Source organism: Chaetura pelagica, unplaced genomic scaffold, assembly GCF_000747805.2.
Source record: "Chaetura pelagica isolate M959 unplaced genomic scaffold, ChaPel_1.0 scaffold207, whole genome shotgun sequence".
Classification (NCBI taxonomy): Eukaryota; Metazoa; Chordata; class Aves; order Apodiformes; family Apodidae; genus Chaetura; species Chaetura pelagica.
In genome coordinates, this window is record NW_009953929.1 from 2,807,671 (window position 1) to 2,828,316 (window position 20,646).

At 36.5% G+C, this 20,646-nt stretch overlaps 1 protein-coding gene across 1 annotated transcript in view; it reads right to left on the reverse strand.

Annotated features, from left to right (window-relative positions):
- Positions 1–20,359, reverse strand: part of COL4A4 (collagen, type IV, alpha 4) — a 60,649-nt gene extending 40,290 nt beyond the window's left edge. The window contains exons 1-9 of the mRNA XM_010001663.1: positions 20,304–20,359; positions 18,048–18,087; positions 15,935–16,012; positions 5,894–6,028; positions 5,278–5,322; positions 3,613–3,729; positions 1,299–1,367; positions 1,027–1,062; positions 244–306 (exon numbers count right to left, since the gene is read on the reverse strand). Of these exons, the coding sequence (XP_009999965.1) occupies positions 244–306; positions 1,027–1,062; positions 1,299–1,367; positions 3,613–3,729; positions 5,278–5,322; positions 5,894–6,028; positions 15,935–16,012; positions 18,048–18,087; positions 20,304–20,359 (639 nt within the window). The remainder of the gene's footprint in view (positions 1–243; positions 307–1,026; positions 1,063–1,298; positions 1,368–3,612; positions 3,730–5,277; positions 5,323–5,893; positions 6,029–15,934; positions 16,013–18,047; positions 18,088–20,303) is intronic.
- Between the last annotated feature and the right edge of the window lie 287 nt (positions 20,360–20,646).

Here is a 20,646-nt window from a genome sequence, read left to right on the forward strand (position 1 = left end):
CATTCCTGCATGACCACAGACTACCAGGCTGAAACGTGTTCATGCCAGCATGGGAAGGAACAACATATACTCCAATTCCTGAACTTCCAAACTCATAAGGTAAGGCAAATATCTCTCTTTTTATAATCTGCCTCAAAAAATATTTCTAGGCTTTGATTCACATTAAGGCAAGTTGTAAAATTGGTAGACCAGAATTTATGCATATCCTGCAAATGCAAGGCTGTGTAACTGTGGTGATCTTACAGGCAAGCCTGGTTGGCCTGGGTATCCAGATGGGCCCGTTGTACCTCTTGGCCCTCTAGGTCCCTGGAAAAGATGGCAAAAGTTTTGTTTGTGAAAATACCAAGAGCTTACCCCTTTCTCCACAAAACTAATCCCCCCAACATGCCTGCATTACTCTAGGACTCAGTCTGCTGGCCACCACATTCCACCCATGGCCTGAAGCTTATATCATGTCTAAACCTCACTGTCACTAGAGCAGCTCAGCACCAGTTTCTGATGCATAATGCTGTAGTATCCAGTTGTGTGTAATTAACTGATAACACTGCTGCAGTGTGGGGACTTGATAGAGTTCATCAGTGAATACTTTTTTGAAGCCTTAAGAAGAGGAACCCAAAGCCATTAAGAGTGTGAGTCAGCAACAAATTAAATTCTCTCTTCTCACATGTTTATATGGCCAAAATATGTGTGCTACATCTTCTTGGGAGATCCACAAGATACTGTTGTAGAAGGTAGCGTATCTGTACACATCTTGAACTTCATAGAGAAAATACTCTGCAAACTGAGTACCAGGGCAACAACTGCTCACTGCACAGCTACTGCAGATAGGTATGGTCCTATTCAGCCAGCATGAACTGGTTATGGGGGCAGACTATAGGGATTCAATGTTATTAGACTTTATTCTGGAATTAGGCTATTGCAGGCAGGCAGACAGAAATCCCAGTATTTCATTACTGTACAGAAGAGAAAAAATTTGAAAGATCTTTAAGACAAAAAGCATGCATAGAACCCACTGACTGTACTTACAGGCATGCCAGGGGGTCCAGGATCACCTCTGTCTCCCTGTAATGACAATCATTTAGCAAATGAATCATTACAAGCTTTGTTGTGGGTATTTTCTAACTTTACAGCTATTAAGATTACAAGCCATCTTGTCATCCAGTTTCTAGTTGTATATTTGCTTCTTTTTTTTTCTTTTTTCCAACATGCTTCATTAAGCAGCAAGGAATTATGAGAACAATTACATTTGTAATACATGTTTTCCTACAAGATACATTTTCTCACAATCAGATACTTACTGGAGGTCCTTTTCCAAAATATGAAACATACACTGAATTTCCTTTTTCTCCTTTTTGCCCTGGATTTCCCTTAAAAGAAAAAGAAGTCTTTTAAAACATGATCCACTTACTGATATCCTACTTTTCTATGGAGATCGAATGGTAATTTCTCAGGTGCCTGTGCATCACAAGGTAATTCATTAGAACCACCATCACTGCATGAGTATTTTACATCTAACAAGGCCTTTAAAAGTTAATGTCTTCTGTACCACCAAGTAAAAGACCTCCTCACATCTTCTGGAATCCTGCTCTGTTAGATGCTTCTTAGCTGGTACTTCAGTAGTCTACAATCTTCACAAATTTGCCAAGTATATCAATACACTTACCTTCTCCTTTAGTGATTCAGAGGCTGTATTAGCACTCTGCCTTCTCCAAAAGTTCATGCTATGATCTAAAAAGCTGAAAGCATGGACTGTTATGTGCATAATCTTCAACATTTCCATATATCGGGAAATATATTTCACAGTCTATTAAAAAAAAAAAATCTGACACCTAAAGGCCCTGTGTTTTAAAAAACTAAGTGTCCATGGTACTTGGTGTGGAGTCCTTTATGTAAATTCACCAATCTTAACACCCTCAAAAGCTCAGTCTGACTTATCTGACTGCTTTTGAAAAATTTAATTGTAATGTTCAATTAACTGTTAAGAGCATGATAGGTACCTACCTATCTGAGGAACAGATATAGTAAGATATTATTTCTGAAGTTTTCTCATTTGCAATCCAAGTGTACTGCTTATAATTTAACTGAAGTCTATATCCACTTAACTATTGATTTCAATAAAATGAGGTACTGTTTTCACAGAATTAACCACTTTAAAACTCTACTAGTTTCCTGATATTAACAACTAGCTGCTCAAGTCATGAAGTCAGAATGAAACAGGGAAAGCATTTATCCTTGGAATGGTACAATTAAAATAAAAGTTACAGCTGTCTGCAGCTGAATATAGCTACAGTAGACCAGATACAAATTACAGGTCAAACAACAGCTGCTAGGGAATACATTAAACACATCAAAAGTTCTATTTCTTTGGTTATTTTACGTGTGATCTCTTCTGTAATAAAACATCCCTTTAGATTCAGTTTGTTACTTTCTACATGACTTAGGTAATGACTTATAAATAGAAACTACTTTCTTTTCCAGTTTATTGGTGAGGTAAATATACACATTCTACAAGGTAACAAGCAAAACTGGTGAATATGTACATAGTGTTATAAAAAATTACAGCAGGTGTTCTAAATAAGCATAACATAAATATGTTAGCTGTGAAGTATAGTCAATTGTAGTCTCCTGGTCCAACAAATTGATTTTAAAATAGGCAATCTGCATAGAGAGATCTGAATATCATTCTTGTACACAAGGCAATATGGTCACTATGTCTTGTTTTTCTGGGTAGCTAAATTAATTTGCACTGGAATTTTAGTGTGCATATTAAAGATGACATGCCTATTGTGTCTCCCGTTCTTTGTAGCTTGCAAATACTTTTCCAAAGAGCATGCTCCTGGAATTGGGAGGATTTATGCTGTAATTTGTCTCATGTCTCATTTTACTTTTTTATCAATTGGCTAATTGTAAAAGGCAAAAATGAAAGCCACAAGTATGAAAATACAGCTAAAATTAGTTTGAGCAGCAGTAATTTTACCATTTGGAGGATTAATGGGTGACTTTGAGAGGTATAACAAATGAGGTTATTATCAAGTTTTTTTATCAGATAGTGTATTTCATAGCATTTCTTATGGGTGCAAGACTGAAATGGTATACTTTTTCTAATTGCTATATTTTGGTAACATCTTTCCACTTTCACAGCAATTTTCCACATTTTCTAATTCCCTATGGCTGAATCAGCATTCTATTTAGCTCCTAGTAAAAATGTCACTTGTTTTTATTGTTCTATTTAGAAGATTTTAGGGAAGCTCTTAGACCAGCTAATCAGCTATTAATCATTCAGAACTAAAACTTGTTTCCACAAAAAGTTAAAAACTGAGGACTAGATCCATTCAGCAAAATTTCTTTAAAGCAACAGTAAATTATATACCATACTGATAGGAATCTGTTTTGTCTTCATAAGAGCATTGTTCACACAAGTATTTCAGCGATTTTGAAATGTTTTCCATTTTAACAGAAAAAGTCAAAATGGTCTTAGCTTTGATGTGATTACATACTGGGGAAACAAAGCAGAACTTAACTAGCAGGGTAAATGTATATACTTTAAGGATATAGGAATTTACTTCACATTCAAGCTTAAACTTAAATCTGTTGGGAATGCCTTCCACGTACATAAGGACCTGTTGGTCCAATATAACCGTTTTCGCCTGGAAATCCTGGATCTCCTCTTGAGCCATTGCAGCCATCTAAACCACGTTTGCCCCTGGGTCCTTCACTTCCTGGTAATCCCTGAAAGACAGTTTAATATTTATTAGGGATACACCATTATAAACAGGGAATTACTTTTTAAATTAACAGAACAGTTCAGAAACAAGTATCTCATCTGAAAAAAAGGACATCTCTCAGTGGTCCCAGCTTCATACTCTCTTCATTAGAAATGTTTTCTCTTGCCATCAATAGAATTTTTTTCAGATACAACAAATGACATAAGCATTTCATAGATTGTTCTTTGATGCATAGTGAATATAACAGGGACAGCACTGCTTAAGAAGGCCAGACTGAGGTCTAATCTCAAGCAGCCTCACATTTTTTAATGGATAGGGTAAAACAAAAAACAGGACACAGCTTGTGCATACAGTAATCCCAAAGATTGACTATACATTGAATAACTCAGGAAGTGGTTTTCTAACCTAGCAAGAACTAATCAGTGTCCAGTTAGAGGTTGGTTCTACCATGAATTGGACACCAGAGAGAACCAGTGAGTTTTCCCTTGGAATGATCTTTCCATTGGAGGAAAAATTGTTTGTGTTTTGTTGTTTGTTTTTTTTGTTTGGTTTTGGTTTTTTGGGGGGCAGGGCATGGGGATAGTTCTGAAAAATAGTCAGAAAAGTATCCTGGCCATTTGTCTGAAACCTTTTAACCAATTTTACCTTCTCCCTATACCTAAGTTTTCTCATCCCAATTTAGGGACACTGTTTTCTAATTAACATTTTTCATTCAAACTATATGCTTTCCTTGGGCATGCTTCTTTTTTGTGCTAAATTTTGGCTTTGTGACCTCTACATTAAAAAGGCACTCTGCTAACAGTCCCATTGTCAAGTGTGGACAGCTGACAAGCAGATGGTAAGACACCCACTCAGTTTCTGGTTCTGTTTTCGCCTTCAAAATTCAACATTTTAACTTTGTTTGATACATGTGAAACTAATAATAGCATAGGAATTCAGTTCTAATAAACAGCATTTTTCAAAATACTGTGTTGAAGAGATATTATCTTTACCATTTCCACACTGAAGGAGACAGAATAATATATAATCACATGCTTATATATTTAGGGCTCACTTTCCTTCTTCAGTCCCTACTCAGGTTAAAATTACTGGAGTGTTTGCCTTTTTTTTTTTTTTTTTTAAAGAGGACTTCAAGCAAAAATCAGAAAGTTTGAGCAGAAAACAATACATCATTTGAGATACTTTCAGGGATGTTAAGAATTCAGCAAGCAGACTGCAACCTACTAGACAGCCTGAGGAAACAAACCCATTTTTTTTTAATCCTAGCACTGGCACATGCTGCATGGACACGTGCTGGACTCTACTTTCCCTGCCTTGCTCCTGCATTAATATTTTGAATTTGTCTTCTTGGGATTTTGTGGAGTTTATCAGTAGTAAATGCAGTTGAGTTTGGCTCTTTTACATCTCTGCAAAACATGCAATTCCTGTAGGTGACATTATATCAATAGGTATAAAGCCAAACAACATACTGACAGTATTATTCTATTAGAGAACTTGCTATGACTTTATAGAAGCTGTAACTTTTATCAAGCAATATTTATTCAATACGTACAGGAACACCATCTAAACCAGGAAATCCTGGGACTCCGGTTGGGCCCTAAAGAGACGTGACATGAAAAAAACAAAGTTGCTGAGGTCATTAACTCTTAAAAAGAATGAGAAAGAAGAATATATGATACTATATAGCAAGAAACAGTCATCCACTGAGATCAGCAGAATTACACCATTAAAACTAATACGAAGTACCAAGAGCCAAGCACACGGATTGTACAGCTTTGAAAGAAACAGACCTGCACTGCAATTTATACTCTGTAAGTGGTAATAAAACTGTTTAGTGTACAGCACTTTTAAAACTATCATACTTCACCCTTCAGCTTCATGTTCCTCCCACAGCCCTCTTTGAGGTTAAGGAGGATGACACAGTATATAATAATTGGAATCTGGGGCTGTTTCATTTTTTCTGTCATCTGACAATTCTGATTTTGCAACCCATAGCAACAAACCACTGAAACATTTTTCAAAGAGAGCTGTAATTTCAGTGAGAACTTTGTGTGAGCAAGATTATAGTTTGAGAGATGCTTTTTGATCATTAATGTTCTGTTTCACTTGCCAATATTTAACATTACATACTGTATACGCCTAAAAGAGTTGTCTGTGGTGTTTCCTACCTTATCGCCTCTTTCTCCAGCTGGTCCAGGCTGCCCATTCTCACCTCTCTGTCCTTTTTCCCCCGGCAGACCAGCTGGTCCTGTATATCCCAAGGACCCAATTGGACCTTGAGCTCCCAGCTCGCCAGGCTGACCCTGAAAAGAGTTCAAAGAAGTGAAGGACTGCTGCAGTAAACTTAGCAGCAGGCAGCATTTTGGAGGTGCCTGTATGGATAAAACAAGGCTTACAGTGTGTACATATGATTCCAAAAACATTTGCTGCCCAGCTTGCAGATCTGTTTCATGCATTAGATGCTACAGGAACATGACCTTCACATTTAGCAGCCTGCTCAAAGTGATAATTTCATTTCACCTTCAGCAGGTCTCCAGCACCACGTCTTTGAGAAGCCTGGGTTACACTGGAAGTCTTCCTGACTCTACCGATGTAAGTATCACGTTTTGCAAGCATGAGACTCTACTGAGCATAATAGTATTGCCACCAGAGAAATGATGGCTCATTTTCAACCAGGGGACTTTGTACACAATTAGAACAACTTGAGAGGGTTTTCTCTCTCAAGTCACACTGTACGCTAGTTATCTAGAGTTTTTCTGTCTTTTATCATCACTCTCAGATCTTAATGTTTAATTTAAAGGTTGTGCAGTGTCCTGCAGGGGAAAAAAAAATGATAGTTATCAGCCAACATATTTACAGATAGTATCAATTTGAAGAGATTGCGTTAAAATGGTTTTGGAGGTTGCAAAACGTCATTTATCCATATATGCAGCTCTTTTCAGTTAATAGCCTTGGTATGGAGTTGTTTTGGGTTTGTTGCAGTTTTTGTTCTAAACAATTATTAAGTCACGGATTCAAAGTGCTGAATAAAGCAAGCTTTCTAATCAGAGCTCACGTGAGCTTCTCTACACATTCACTCTGCAAAATCTAGTAATTTACAGGTCTTTATTTATCTTACTCATCTTTTTCATTCTATGTAATTATCTTTCTTTAGCTATAACTTGTTTTGTTTCCCAGAGTTAATTAATCAATTATGACATATTATTAGAAAGAAAGCAAAATGGAGCCCCGTGCATTCCTAAGAAATACATAAGTTCTAAGACCACTTGAGGGCAGTAAAGAATATTTCAGTACATCATCCATCCACAGAAATGACAGATCATATGTTTATTTCTATATATGGATTGAAGGAAAACAAAATGACAGAAATCAAAGGTGATTGAAAGTGGGTATGTTAGCTTCAGGAGTCAAATTATGTTGAAGCAACATAACTGAACCACTTGCTTCTCAGTGTAAACATTTCAACAGACTGAATCTGTCTAGGCAAACTCTTGTGACCTGCAAGCAGGGACCTAAACCTCTTTTTATTTATTCTACATTTGTCTTTTAAAATATGTCAATAAAATCAGTGTGGTTTGACAGTTAGACAGGAAGTGAAGAAGTGTGTGGTATACATCATCCAATCAAGTCAGCAAAGAAACGGAGTAATGAGAAATTAACTTACTACATGCTTGGAACAGGAACTTACTATACGCTTATGCCATACTGGAAGCAGGACTAGATCACCACTGGCCCTGAAGCTACAAACAGGAATTTAGTCCAGAGGCTAGGAAAACAAGTCCTATATCAACAAGTAATGACTGCCTGAAAAGGTATCTTCATACGATTCATGTTTTCTGTGTCTTAACTGGCTCCTCTCACTTAAACTTTGATCCTGCTTCCAGTGAAGTCACTGGCAAAAAATCCAGGGCAGAGTCAGCATATTGTCTTCAGCATGAGTTGCAGTTTTCTTTCCTATAATTTCAACAGTGTAAAATATTATGCAAATTAAGGGCTACTAGTATTAAAAAGTGCTGATTCTGCATCCTTGTTAACAATGAATGGACAGTCAGGATTCTGGGTGTTTAAGTATTTGCTTGCATGAACAATTGCAGCCTGTCTATTGGCAGTGCCTTGCACATCCTCTGTTGTAAAACTGAATTTACTCATTGAGATACTCTTAAAGCAGCTATTTTACATCCTTAAAACACTAAAAAAAAAAAAAAAATAATAAAAAATAATAAAAAATACTAGACAACCATTTTGAGTATTAGAAAAATGAAATGAATGAGACTAATGATATAGTAAAATACAATTGTTTGAACTATTCACTCTACCGGTACGGTTTCTTAGTATACTGATCTCGCTGTTACCATGCAAAATGCAACATTCAGCAGCAGGAATCAAAAAGGCATAAGATATTTCTCACTAATACTCTAAAGCCTTTGTCTTAACAGTGCATTTTCTTGACAACAAGTTTCTGCAGCAACTTTAATATTTTTGATTCATAGTGTATATGCTCTGCGTTCAAGAGTTGAAGGAGAATTTTCAAATCATGTTATATCCTCTTGACAGTGGAAGAAACGTGATTTTGATAGTGCTTGGAAAAAAAGCTGAGATCCTTTATGAATTCTGTGGTAATTATCCATCATAGTTAAACAGTAAAAACTTCCAGAATATTTGGTCCTTTGGGCTGATAAAATGTCTTCGCTAGTTGCTACCCTGTATGTTTAATTGCTTCCATGGTTTATGTCTTCAGTAGGAGGTAGTGAAGTCATAAAGCAGAGTCACTGAATCCAGAATTCACAATAGGCTTGACAGCTGATACAACTTTAGCATGCCATGTGAAGCTGGTGGATTGTCTCTCTTTCTTTCAGCTCAAAGACTGATAATGACTGGGAGCTTTGTTAAGACCAAACTGATACCGTGTCATAACATCTATTATCACATCTATTATTTGTGCCCATCCAATGTGACTACCACAGCATTACAGTCTCAGGACAGCTGTACAAATAAAGAGGATGAAGGTAGTCGTGCTCATGTGGAAATGACAAATTAGCTCAGTTAAAATGAGCAGAATATTATGCCTGCTCTGCCATCTGATGCCAATGAATTCCTTTAGGATTTCAATGCCTTGTTAATTGTCTAGGTCAGGAACTACCCATGCCAAGACTGTGGTCTGTTATTTTAGCATATCCTGGGCTTGACCTGCACTAAGGAACTGATTTTTGACAAAACAAGACTATATTTTTTTTAATTAAGCATGCTTACTAAGACTGCAAATAGTTCAGAATCATGCAGCAAAACATTTCATACTGTTTGGAAAAGGCAACGGCCAAGGTTATTTTTTGGTTGCCTGAGACACTGAAGTGCACTTGGTTTTTAGAGTGCCATGAGCACTTAATTGTCTGAAAGCAAAATGCTTTAAAGGAGTCTTAAATGGAAATGAACAAAAAAAATTGTTCTCACTATTAAAGTGGATTCTGTCTTGTTTCTCATGGTTGATGAGTCAAAATAAGGCCAGTTATTGCCTCCAATTAGGAGAGTATCCCATGTTACAAGCTATATGGATGTAACAGTGGTATCTGAAATGCATTTACCTTCTGTTCATATGAAGAAAATGAAAATACCCAGCAACTCAACCGAATCAGATTGTAGGTAAATAATATAATGTAGTATAATTGTAGGTAAATAATGTAATGCCCTTTTTCATTCTGCACTAGACTCTGGATTATAACCAGTCTTTCTCATTTTACCAGGAGCAGGCTGGAGAAAGGGAGGGACGTTGAGCAGTATGGAGGCAAGAGAGGCATGCACACAAAGGCATTTTCAGACAGATGTTTTCTTTTGTAATTTTCTTAGTGAGGTGGGAGCATCTGCTGCTTCTCTAAGCTCCACCCATGCCCTCTACCATTTGGAAGACCAGGACTGTTACAGAGCAAACCCACAGCTTCTAGGGGTGTCCATTCTGGGAATTTTCCACTCCTCCACTGTAACTATGTAGGACTGGGACCAAAACAGTTGTCACTGTAAGTCAAGGCTCCAAAATAAGCCTTCTAAACATTAGCTTTATCAGAATGAGATAAATCTGAAAAAAACACACAACTTGGAATTAAATCCACTCTTTTGTCCATATTTTTATGTGACTGTGGGTTAAATAGTGAGATTCAGACTAATACGTGGCATGTACTTTACCCTCAGTTTGTTCAGAAATAGCAGATTGTATAATGACCTTTCAGTATTAGAGAACTACATTTTTACAGTCAGATTTTGAGCCAATTACATGCAATAGTAACTCCTAGTGCTTGACTTTTCTCAGCATATGAATCATTCTGCAAACTACTGGTAATTTATTTGCTCTTTTGTAATATTTTTCAATGATTTAATATGCTGCAGGAACATTGCACCAGATAATGCAGGTTAGTATTCTCAGTGATACTTAGTATCTTACTTAGTATACTCAGGATACTTAGTATCCTCAGTGATACACTGAAGCACAATAATCACAGTAAAGTGCTGAAAACATGTACTTTGTTTTGTGTTTTAACCCTGTGAACCATGAACGTAGAAAGTATCCAGTAAAGCGGTGAGTGTCACTATTGTTTTAAACAGGAGATAATTAAGCACTGAAACTCAAAGAAACACTGTTAATGGTTGAAAGCAGAAAGCTGCAAATAGAGCATTTTAGACCACAAATAATTAACATCAGATTAGCTAGTAAAATTAACTTTTGCTCTGATTAATTTTATTGAAACAAGTCACTGACTGGCAGTTTTCTGTTGATATAAATCTGTGAAAAAGAATGATTTGTAGAGTTTTGTCTTGTCTGATGTGGAGAAGCTTAACAATCTGCAGCAACTAAGAAAAATGCTATTTTTAGTATGGTGGGGCAGGGAAACCAGAAGTATTAAGGAAAAAAAGATATTCATGAACAAAAGGAGGAATTATTTAACAAGACTAAAACTTTTGAAAAATTTGGAAAAATGTCTAATACGAAAAATTCTAATTTACAGATACTGTAGCTGGTGATTGTACATTAAGAACCACCTCAAAGAGACATTACAGTGAGGAGGATGGACTGGTTCTGTTCTTCTGCATTCTGGTAAGCAGGCTCCATTTCTTACCTGTTCAAATCCTAACTTCTGGAGACAGAAAACTGCCTACTGCTCTGCCCAGTTATAAAAAGATGTCTGGTCTGCTTCAGATATAGATCTAGGTGTCTCATTTCTTTAGGTCTATAGTTCTCAGCAATTATAAGAAACATGTTTTTTTCTATGGTTCTCAGTGACTGTAAGTGAAAGGCTAGAGAAATGCAGAACCAGCCTCAGGGATCTTGTGTTTTAAAACTTTATCATAGCTAATACACTGGGGGAAACTATCAGTAAGAATGAGGCAAATAGTGGGAGAGGTCTGGGTTTCCTCAGATACTAGTGTGTATATATCTTTGATAGTGAATTCAACTAAGCATATGTCTTTGAGACCAAATAGATGGATTTTACATATTAATTTTTTGAGCATGCAGCTTGAAAATTCAAAGAAAAGTGCTGTATATTCCATGTGAAGGACTGACTGCCATTGCATACTGACATGGAAGAAAGTGTGACTTTTAAATGCCCCAAACCAGAATTTTTCATTTCCCAGTTCATGAATCTTGAATATGCTTACGTGCTGCTCTAAATTGGACTCAGTGAGCCCACATGATCAACTAGGGAGATATGACAACTCAAATCACATCTGTTTTAGGGAGGTGTGGCAAGAGAAGAGATACCAAGGATACAGAGCTATTATAGTGTGAAAAGTTGTCATTCTCATCCCACTGCCCTGAAGTTATACATCCAGTGACTTTCTAACTTACCTGGGACAATCAGCTGACTAAATATCTCTTGTGAATTACTCCTTAGACACTGTATGCCAGAAAATGCAAGACCTGTCTCTCAGATTTCTGTTAGTTAGGTTCTTCACTACACTGATATGGAAGTAGGCCACTTGCTTCATCCACAAAAGAACCAACATCAGTCTTGCTGAGTTATATTTATTATTTGCTTTGCTCCAGGCATTTCACATGATCTCATAGAAGCTAGATCAGGTTGGGTCATGAATAGACGCTTGCTTTCTAAATCTACTTAACTCTATAAACAAAGGCAAAGGAATTGAGTGGGATCAAGCTCTGGGGTCAGCACAGGACAGGTTTATAATTGGTCAGTGCTAACTGCAAACGTTTTTTTAACTATCTAAATTCTGTTAGAGCAGCCAGTGTTTTTAGGGGTCTCTGATACAACACTGCGGGAGTTATCAAGGAAACAGCTTCCCAAGTCAGAGAAAGACAGGGAAGTGGAGGAAAGATTTCACTGTCTGTTGGATGTTACCAGGAGAAAATTAAAATCACAGAGTTAATATGAGATCAAAGAGGAAGAGGGGAAGAAAAATTAAAACAATGAAGTTGCTGTTTGCCTCTAATGAAAAACATTGACTGCTGCTGCTTCCTGCAAGACCATACATCTTGACTGGGAAAGAAGAGGGAGGAGAAAGTCTTGGTTGCTCCTGACTGGCACCAAGAATCATGCAGGGCTCTTACTGGTGTACATACTTTCACTGATGACTTCCTCCGCTCATTTATATGTTCTATAGTTCTTACTTGAGTATGTATAGCAGCACACAATATGCACATAGAAATTTAACAGCACAGTTTAATGGCCTTTTGAGTTGTGACATGAGATCGAGAGATAAATAATATAATGTAAAACTAATTCCAACAACGGTTGCAATAATAGCTAAACAGCAGTCAAACTTTCATTGTGACGTGGACAACTGTAGTGATATCCAGAATGAGAGATACTACTAGCAATAGTGACCAGAATGTTTTTCAGACAGTGATTTCTTGCTAAGGAATAGTAGTGCAAATCTCTTTATAGCACAGTTGTCAGCTGTACAGTTTTCTTATACTGCCCTGGTAACCATGGCTTTAACTAATCATACTGAAACTGCATTCAAAAAAAGGGATAGAGATAAAGGTCCTTATACCAAAGACAACGGAGCAAGATTTGAGGTCCTACTTTCCTACGGAAACTTGAGAGTATACCACACTCCTGACACCCATTCTAATTCACCCATAAATCTGAATGTTATTTAGGAGTTTAATCTTAGGTGTGTCTATTACCCTGGTTTGTTGTGGGTTTTTTGGTGAAGAGATGTTAAGGGTAAGAGCTACAGTTATGCCAATGTTTTTAGTCTTACAAAACATACTTCGCTTCTCAATGGTGATTACAAATAAACAAAGCTGTCTCTAAGACTTTTGTCCTACCTTAATTTTAGCAGAAATATTTGTTATGGATTGAATAGCAGTCTGCTCTAAACATAGAAGTAACATGTTTGTTCACTTTACTAGCTAAATTTCCAGTAGTCAATGCTTCCACTGAAAGTATAGAAAGGAAGGTTACATTCTAAAATCTGTAAAATGCAAACATCATCAAATACCTGTCATAGCATTTAATATGTCAACAAAAATCCCTGAAATGGAACTTGCAACAATATTTTCCTCACAGTCTGCTGACAAAGTGAAACACATATTAGATGGGGACCTCTTAGCTGGAGCACTACATAACTGCTGTTTCATCAGCAGATAGATATTCTGACTTCTCAAAAAATCTCCTTTCTGTTTGTGTGTGGAGAAGGACGTAGGGAAGTCACCATTAGCTGTGTGCAAAACAAAGTGCTTAGGTTCTTACTCAGATGTCAAATTACAACTTCTAAGTTGGACCTATGACATCTATCTCAGACTTTGAATAACATGTTTAATTAATTCGTAATAGGTCTGACCTTGTGTGTTTCTAACATAAATGACACTGTAGCAGTGCAATAATGAGACATTTTGCCCTTGCCCTCCTGTAAATCTTTGATTACCCTGTTCAATGGAAAATCATGAAGAGAACACCCTACATCTGACTCCCTGTGGTGAAAGAGATTAAGAAATAAACAAAAGTAAAAGTAAGTGGACTAGTCTACGTATGTCAATGTAACTCAATACCTATACAGATGTAGCTCACTTAGGTGCTGCCTTTCTCATTCAGCCTTTGTAAAAACCCCTGATCCTGCAGTTGGATAAAGACTTGTTAACTCCACGGGCTGCTGTAACGTTGGCTTTCCAGCTAGTCTGGACAAAATGACAATTCCATTGCCTTTTGCCAGTGAGTCTATGATTATTCTGAAATGTGATTGTATTTTCAGGAACTGTTTGCTGGATGGGCCAGCTCATCCTTAATTTTGACAGCTAGCCTATGTTAAATAGTGAAAAAGGAAAAAATATGGTGGTAGGCAACCAAATGTATACTTTTGCCCTTATCTCAATTTTATTATAAAGGAGGATTATTTAATAAACTGTACACTTCTGAAATTTCAGGTTTGCATATTGTACAGTGTCTGGGGCTTTCAATGATCATTTTTTTTGTGCACTTTAGAGACAGGATTGAGGAAGATGCAGAACTCTGAGAAACCAGCCTGACAGCAGGATTCAGAAAGAAAAGTAGATAAAGCAGATGTTTTGCATTCTAGGAAGCTAGCAATAAGATAAACACATTTTATTTTGTAACAAGTAGTCTCCACAAAAGCTAGGAAAGCAAAGTTATTGTGTCAGAGTGTAAAGGCAAAGCACAGCAAAGTTTAAAAAGCAATGGGATTGTAGGATGAAAAAGAGATTGAGTGATTCTATAGAAAATTATCCATCACCATACACCAGTATAGAAAATACTTGCAACAATCTATCTGAAGTGGTGTTTAGTTAAGCCATATTTCATGTGGGGTCTGATATATACTTCTAATTTTTGCATATTAATTAATATAAATGATTGCATGAAATATAAATTCATATTTCGTTGGAGAAACTTCATCCATCAGTGTGCATATGTATTTCAGAGCTGTTTCAGAAAATAGTACAATTCTCAGACTTACATTTGCATAATGACATTGAATTTATTTTGAAGTGTTTATTATGCTTTTATTTGGCACTGAGATCCAGATCTTTGAATATTAAGAAAACCAACTGCAAACACCTGAATCATGGTTCAGTTTACCTGTGGCGGGGAAGGACAGCTTAGGAAAGAGCCATAACAACTGCAGAGTATTTATTATTGACTGATTGTGGGCATTTAATTCAGAACTTCCAGGCTACTGAGAGAGCACTGGAATCAGGGAAATTTCCTCTAGTTTTAAAGTCAGTTGTTTTTAAATGGCACTTTAGACCAGGATTTTGGTATCCAAAACAGTCTATTCAGTAGCACTGAGAGACACTGCAATGCTGCTAGTCAAAATACTTTTCCTGGGGTGCCCTTTTGTTAACATAGTGTTACAGAGATAGACACATCCTAGGCCTCTATTATTAAAATCCTACAGCATGGGGGACTTTCATATAGACATAATCCTGGTGGATTAGGAAAGGATCCAAGGACACCAGGGCAGTGATCATGACACAGCAAAGCATACAGCTAACTGCAAAAGCACAGGAAGGAGAAGGTGCATCTTGCTTTTGTGGTGACTCAGGTTGTACACAAATGGGGCATGCAGCTCTCCTAAAAACTGATCCAAGCTTTCTAACCTTTAACTTTTTTATTAATAATTGGACAGTTTAACTAAACTGACAATTTTTCACTTGTTCACTAATCACAGCATGTATATAAACAGTCCTTTCCTCATATAATGTTTAAATTGTTTGCTATCACTACATGGGTAGGGATTTTGAGAAAAAACAGCCAAGATAACAAACTAGTCACCACTGAACCATATTTCAGTCAACAATGTTTATACTTAGTGCATTAAGCTGGTAAAATGAAAAGTCTCCAACCTCTTCCAAAATAAAACCAGTAAATGGCATAGACATTCTTTTTTAACCAGCCTCTTATTAGAAAAGGAGCATCAATTCCTAAGCTTAATATATATGAAGAATGACCTTTATCTAACTGCTAGTTTGATCTCAAAGAATCCTTAACACAAAAAAGGCACCACTAATATTACAAAGCTGATTTGCAAGCAAACCTGCTTAAAAACAATCTTTACATCCTTCAGTGATAGCTGTACTTCATACCAGTGAGAGAATTTTGCTAGTTTGTTACATTCAGACTTGTCGATATCTGAATATTGATTTATTGACATAAGTCAACCATCTCAATTTTAAAGAACCACACTGTGCACAAAATGAACAGTATTTACAACAGTAATTAAAATTAGTTCTAATCACTTACTCTTGATCCTTTTTCTGGGAAGCACCGACAAACTGAACAATCCTGTCCCCCACATGGATCAATATATGCATATCCTCCCTAAAAATTGAAAGTTTATAGATTTATTAATATGAAACAGACAACAACCACTTCATCAAATATAGTCAGCTGGACATATTGTCCAATGGGATTATATTTATGGCAAAAGATTTGGCTACACTTGCATACCCACAGGCCAAGTTCCTGCTGATGAAGAAATTTGGCACAGTAGCAAACATCATGCTACAAAAATCATGAACCTTTTCCAATGCTTGCTGGGTAGAATGCACACATCAATATTACATATCAAATCCTCCTAACCTTCTTGAACCTCTCATCAGCATAAACATGCTTGCAAAGTAGAAGCCATAAGCAAAAGCTTATTCCTGTTGCTGTAGAGGGTGAAAGACATCACCTGCAAGTTAGGTTAAGTAATGCTAAACATGATGGCTAAACACTACTACAAAACAGGCTTTTAACTGAATCAGACTTTAATGTGTAATAATGTGAAATTTGCAACCCATCACATTATGTTAGGAGATTGTTTAATTGTCATTAAATTATAAAAGGCAAAACAGGATGAAGAGCAACAAGCCCAGTCAGCTTAATGAAATCTTGTATTTAATCCTTGCCTATTAAATGAGAAAAAGAAATACGTACATGATGTAATTATGCATTGCCTGCCATTAGTTTCCTTATTTCTTGTATTAAAATTTTCCATCATTTTCTTCTTAATGGCAAAGAAATGACTACTTTATCTCACCAGGTTGCAATAAGGAATAAAAGCATATTCAGGGAAACTAAAACATAACAAAATCTACATTCAGTAGATTTACTGTGTGGTAAGTGAACATTATTATATCACTCTTTTCTATTTCCCTAAGTGTAGTGTCAAACACATACCAATTATACACACCATGTGCATTTCTAAACTCACGTAGATGTTTGAAATAGCCACTAGGTGACTTTTTTTTTTTTTTTTTTCAAATGTGTGTCAATTATCGAAGTGGTTTTGAAAAGGATGACAAGGATTTAAAAGATTTAAGAATAATTTAGGTAACTAGTAAACAGTGATAACATGAGAACATTTGCTCAGTGTGGATTTCGTTTTTATCAAGGTCAACATTGTTTTGTTACTGGTTTTGAGAGCCAACAGAACACAATAGGTTCATACTTCAAATTGCCAAGGAGAAAACACTGATAAATATAGATAAGGAGAAAAAATTCTGTTCTTTCTATCTACATTATTTTTAGAATATCTGGTGCTCCTAAATCTCAGAACAAGGTACAGTGGTCTCTCACACACTGCTTCTCTTTCACACACTGAATTTCCCAGGAAATTACTAATCTACTCCACACTAGACTCTCACCTAGTTATTAAAAATTTTATCTCTACTGGAATGTCAATGGAAAGCAAGTGTCTAATAACACATAAGCTGTTAACCTTTGTTCTAGTTGAACAAAGTAATTTATTTTTTAATTAATTTTCAACAATTCAACTGAAAAGGGATTACTTTGGGGGGAGAAACAAACAACAAAAAAAGAGCTTTTAAATATTTTAAAGAAACTAAGAGCATGGACTTGAGTCTCAGTGAAGGCTTTGCAAAAACAAGGTTAATATGGAGGACAATACAGAGAGGGAACTAAAGTAGATATCAAGACTATATTATATGTGAAATTTTGGATTCAGAGAGATTGAAATGTACAGGGAGGTCAGCTTAGGATCTAGGCTAACATACAGAAAGAGTCTTGAAAGCTAGAAGGATTTTGATATATGCTATAATGTAGAGCAATTAAAGGGACTTCATTAGGAAGGAAACAGACCGAGTGTATGAGTAGTTTGGGTTTTTTGCATGCAGCCTTCCCAAAGCATCTAAATATGCCAAAGAATCTAGAAAAATCCCTAGAAGAAAATTACAAAATAGTTAAGCTGAGCAACAGGGACGGATAGGCAAGTGAGAACTGCAGAAATACTAAAAGAAACATCACAATTTTCCTGTAGAACTAGAGATAATTTTGGTGTGTGTAGTGTTACTTGCTTTAACTATACCATCCTACCTCTCAGCTGTCTGAAGTAAATATCAATGTCACTTACCCCATCAACTTCTTGTGCTGAAAAAGCAATCAGCAGACACCTGATTTAAAAGAAGCAGAAAACTGAATTAAAACTAGACTTCCAGCATCCAACCTTCACAAAAATGTAGCCTCTAAAAAGTGAGAAGTGTGTACACATGATTTAAGTCTCACTACAGGAAAGACATGGACCTGTTACAGTGAGTCCAGAGGAGGGCCACAAAAATTATCAGAGGGCTAGAACACCTCTCCTATGAAGAAAGGCTAAGAGTTGGGATTGTTGAACCTGGAGATGAGAAGGCTCCAGGGAAATCTCACTGTAGCTTTTAAATAATTAAAGGGAGCTTATAAGAAAGATGGGAACAAACTTTCAGTAGGGTCTCTTGTGACAGAACGAGGAGCAATGGTTTTAAACTGAAAAAGGGTAGATTTAGACCAGATATAATTAATAATTGTTTTATGACAAGAGTGGTGACACACTGGAACAGGTTGCCCACAATGCCCCATTCCTGGAAATATTCCAAGTCAGATTGAATAGGGCTCAGAGCAACCTGAACTAGTTGAAGATGCCCCTGCTCACTGTAGGGGGGGAGTTGGACTAGGTGATGACCTTTAAAGGTCCCTTCCAACTGAAACTATCCTCTGATACTAATTCCTTTTTTTTTGGCTGATTATTTAGGAACGGAGTACATTTATAAGGGGTATGTACCACGAAGAAAAGGTCAGCACACAATATACGTATTTGTCTTTTTGGATTTGTGAGGCTGAGTACAAACAGATGGACATGAAAAGGACTATGCAAAAGTTGTTGCAATTTCCCCCTTGTAAGCCATTTCAAATCCCACAATTAGGAATGTCCAGAGAAAAACCATTCCAGATTTCTGTACCTCCGCAGACACCATGGGATGAATATTGAGAAGAAATGGAAACAAAGGACTGATTAAACAATGTGAAACTTTCAGATTATCAGCTACAGCAGTAAATTGTGAAGTTCTGTACATCCCAATTGTTCATAATTTAATGCATCAAATAAATTTGCATAGAAAGGATTTAACATCACAGGAACACTAGGTAGCAGAAAATAGCATTTGTTTGTGTTGTGATTATTACTAGTTTAAGGCCATTTTTGCTTTTAACCTTCTGAACTTAGTCTCTATAAATATTTTTTTCTGTATCAGCGTTGGCCAGGTGTGATTTATTTTTCATTTAAGAAAATGCCAAGTTGCCATCAAGAACTTGCACAAGTGAAATGGAAAGCTGAATATACTGTTCTTGATGCATGGCACTGCAGTCTCCCTTTTTTCCACTCAGAAACAGCAGGCATGTATTTGCCAGATTGTTCTCTGTCGTTTCAAAATCCCTGCTTCCTGAAGCCAGATAGACCTTGCCCATTTACTCAATTCAGCACAAGACTGGTAGAGGTAAATTATTCACAAATAATGCAGAAAAAAGGCAAGAAGAGCTACCTTGGGGAGATGGCCAGGATAGAAGACTGCTACATTGGAGAACAACTGAATAACAAGAAGCCTGGGTTTGCACAAACAAAATAAACATGAAAAAGATACTGGAGAGAGTTCAAGCATATTAGCATGACCCAAGTCTGCCTGGTATCATGAGTGTCAGGTTCAAGCAAGGCACATTTGCTGGGCCAGGTTCCTAGCTAGAAAAGCATAATTTCACATTCCTAGAAAGCCTGGTACATGAAGTTTTATAAAGAACTCAAGAAAGATGGAAAATTTCACTGACTTTTCCTAGAAAGTACTACAGAGATGGAATCATTGATCCCACGCACCACTTCAAAGATTCCTGGCAGCAGTGATGTTCTACTTAGGATAATTTTCCTCCCAGAAAAACTCCTGACACAGCTGCTAACAGGCATTTCCATCATATTCTCTAAAAGTTTTCTTCATGCCTTTTAATAATTCTCCTTTATCTACAAAATTTTTCTGGGACAGGCATTCAGGTTTGAGTTGGTAATTACTTTTTCTTCTCCAAATACGTTAATCACTACAATGCAGGAATATCTTGTCTCTTAAAACAGACCTCAGAATTATAGTTCCTGTTTCCTACAGTTTACGTAGTTTAGTGCCTGAAATTTAAATGGTATAAACTTATAGACCAGCAATTGAAATAAAATATAATAAATTATTGTATAGGCTTAACAAATTTATTACAGGCTACAGATTATTTAACTGATTATTTCTCATTATTGTTAAATTAATAGATGACTGTATCTTAGTGATTCTAGTTTAAAAAATTAGTGATCTGTAAAACTCACCATGCAGCTGTGATAAGCCACTTAGTCTGTTCAAATGAATCCTTTGTTAATGCCATTCAGGCTGATTGAGGTTCTGTACATGCAGCACTTTTTCTTTCTTTCTTTTTAAACAGTAGGTCTTCTCTTTCCTTCTGTTTGTAGATGGTCTACACACTGTTCCATGCTTTTTTTTTTCCACTCTGAACCTGTTTATATTAAAATATACATCTGATGTACAAATATGAATAATTACCAGGTAACCAAAAAACCCCACATTTACATATGTCATACTGCACAGCTTTACGTTGACACTACATTATATTATTCCCATTCAGGTTGCATTTTATTTTACCAGCAATCCAAT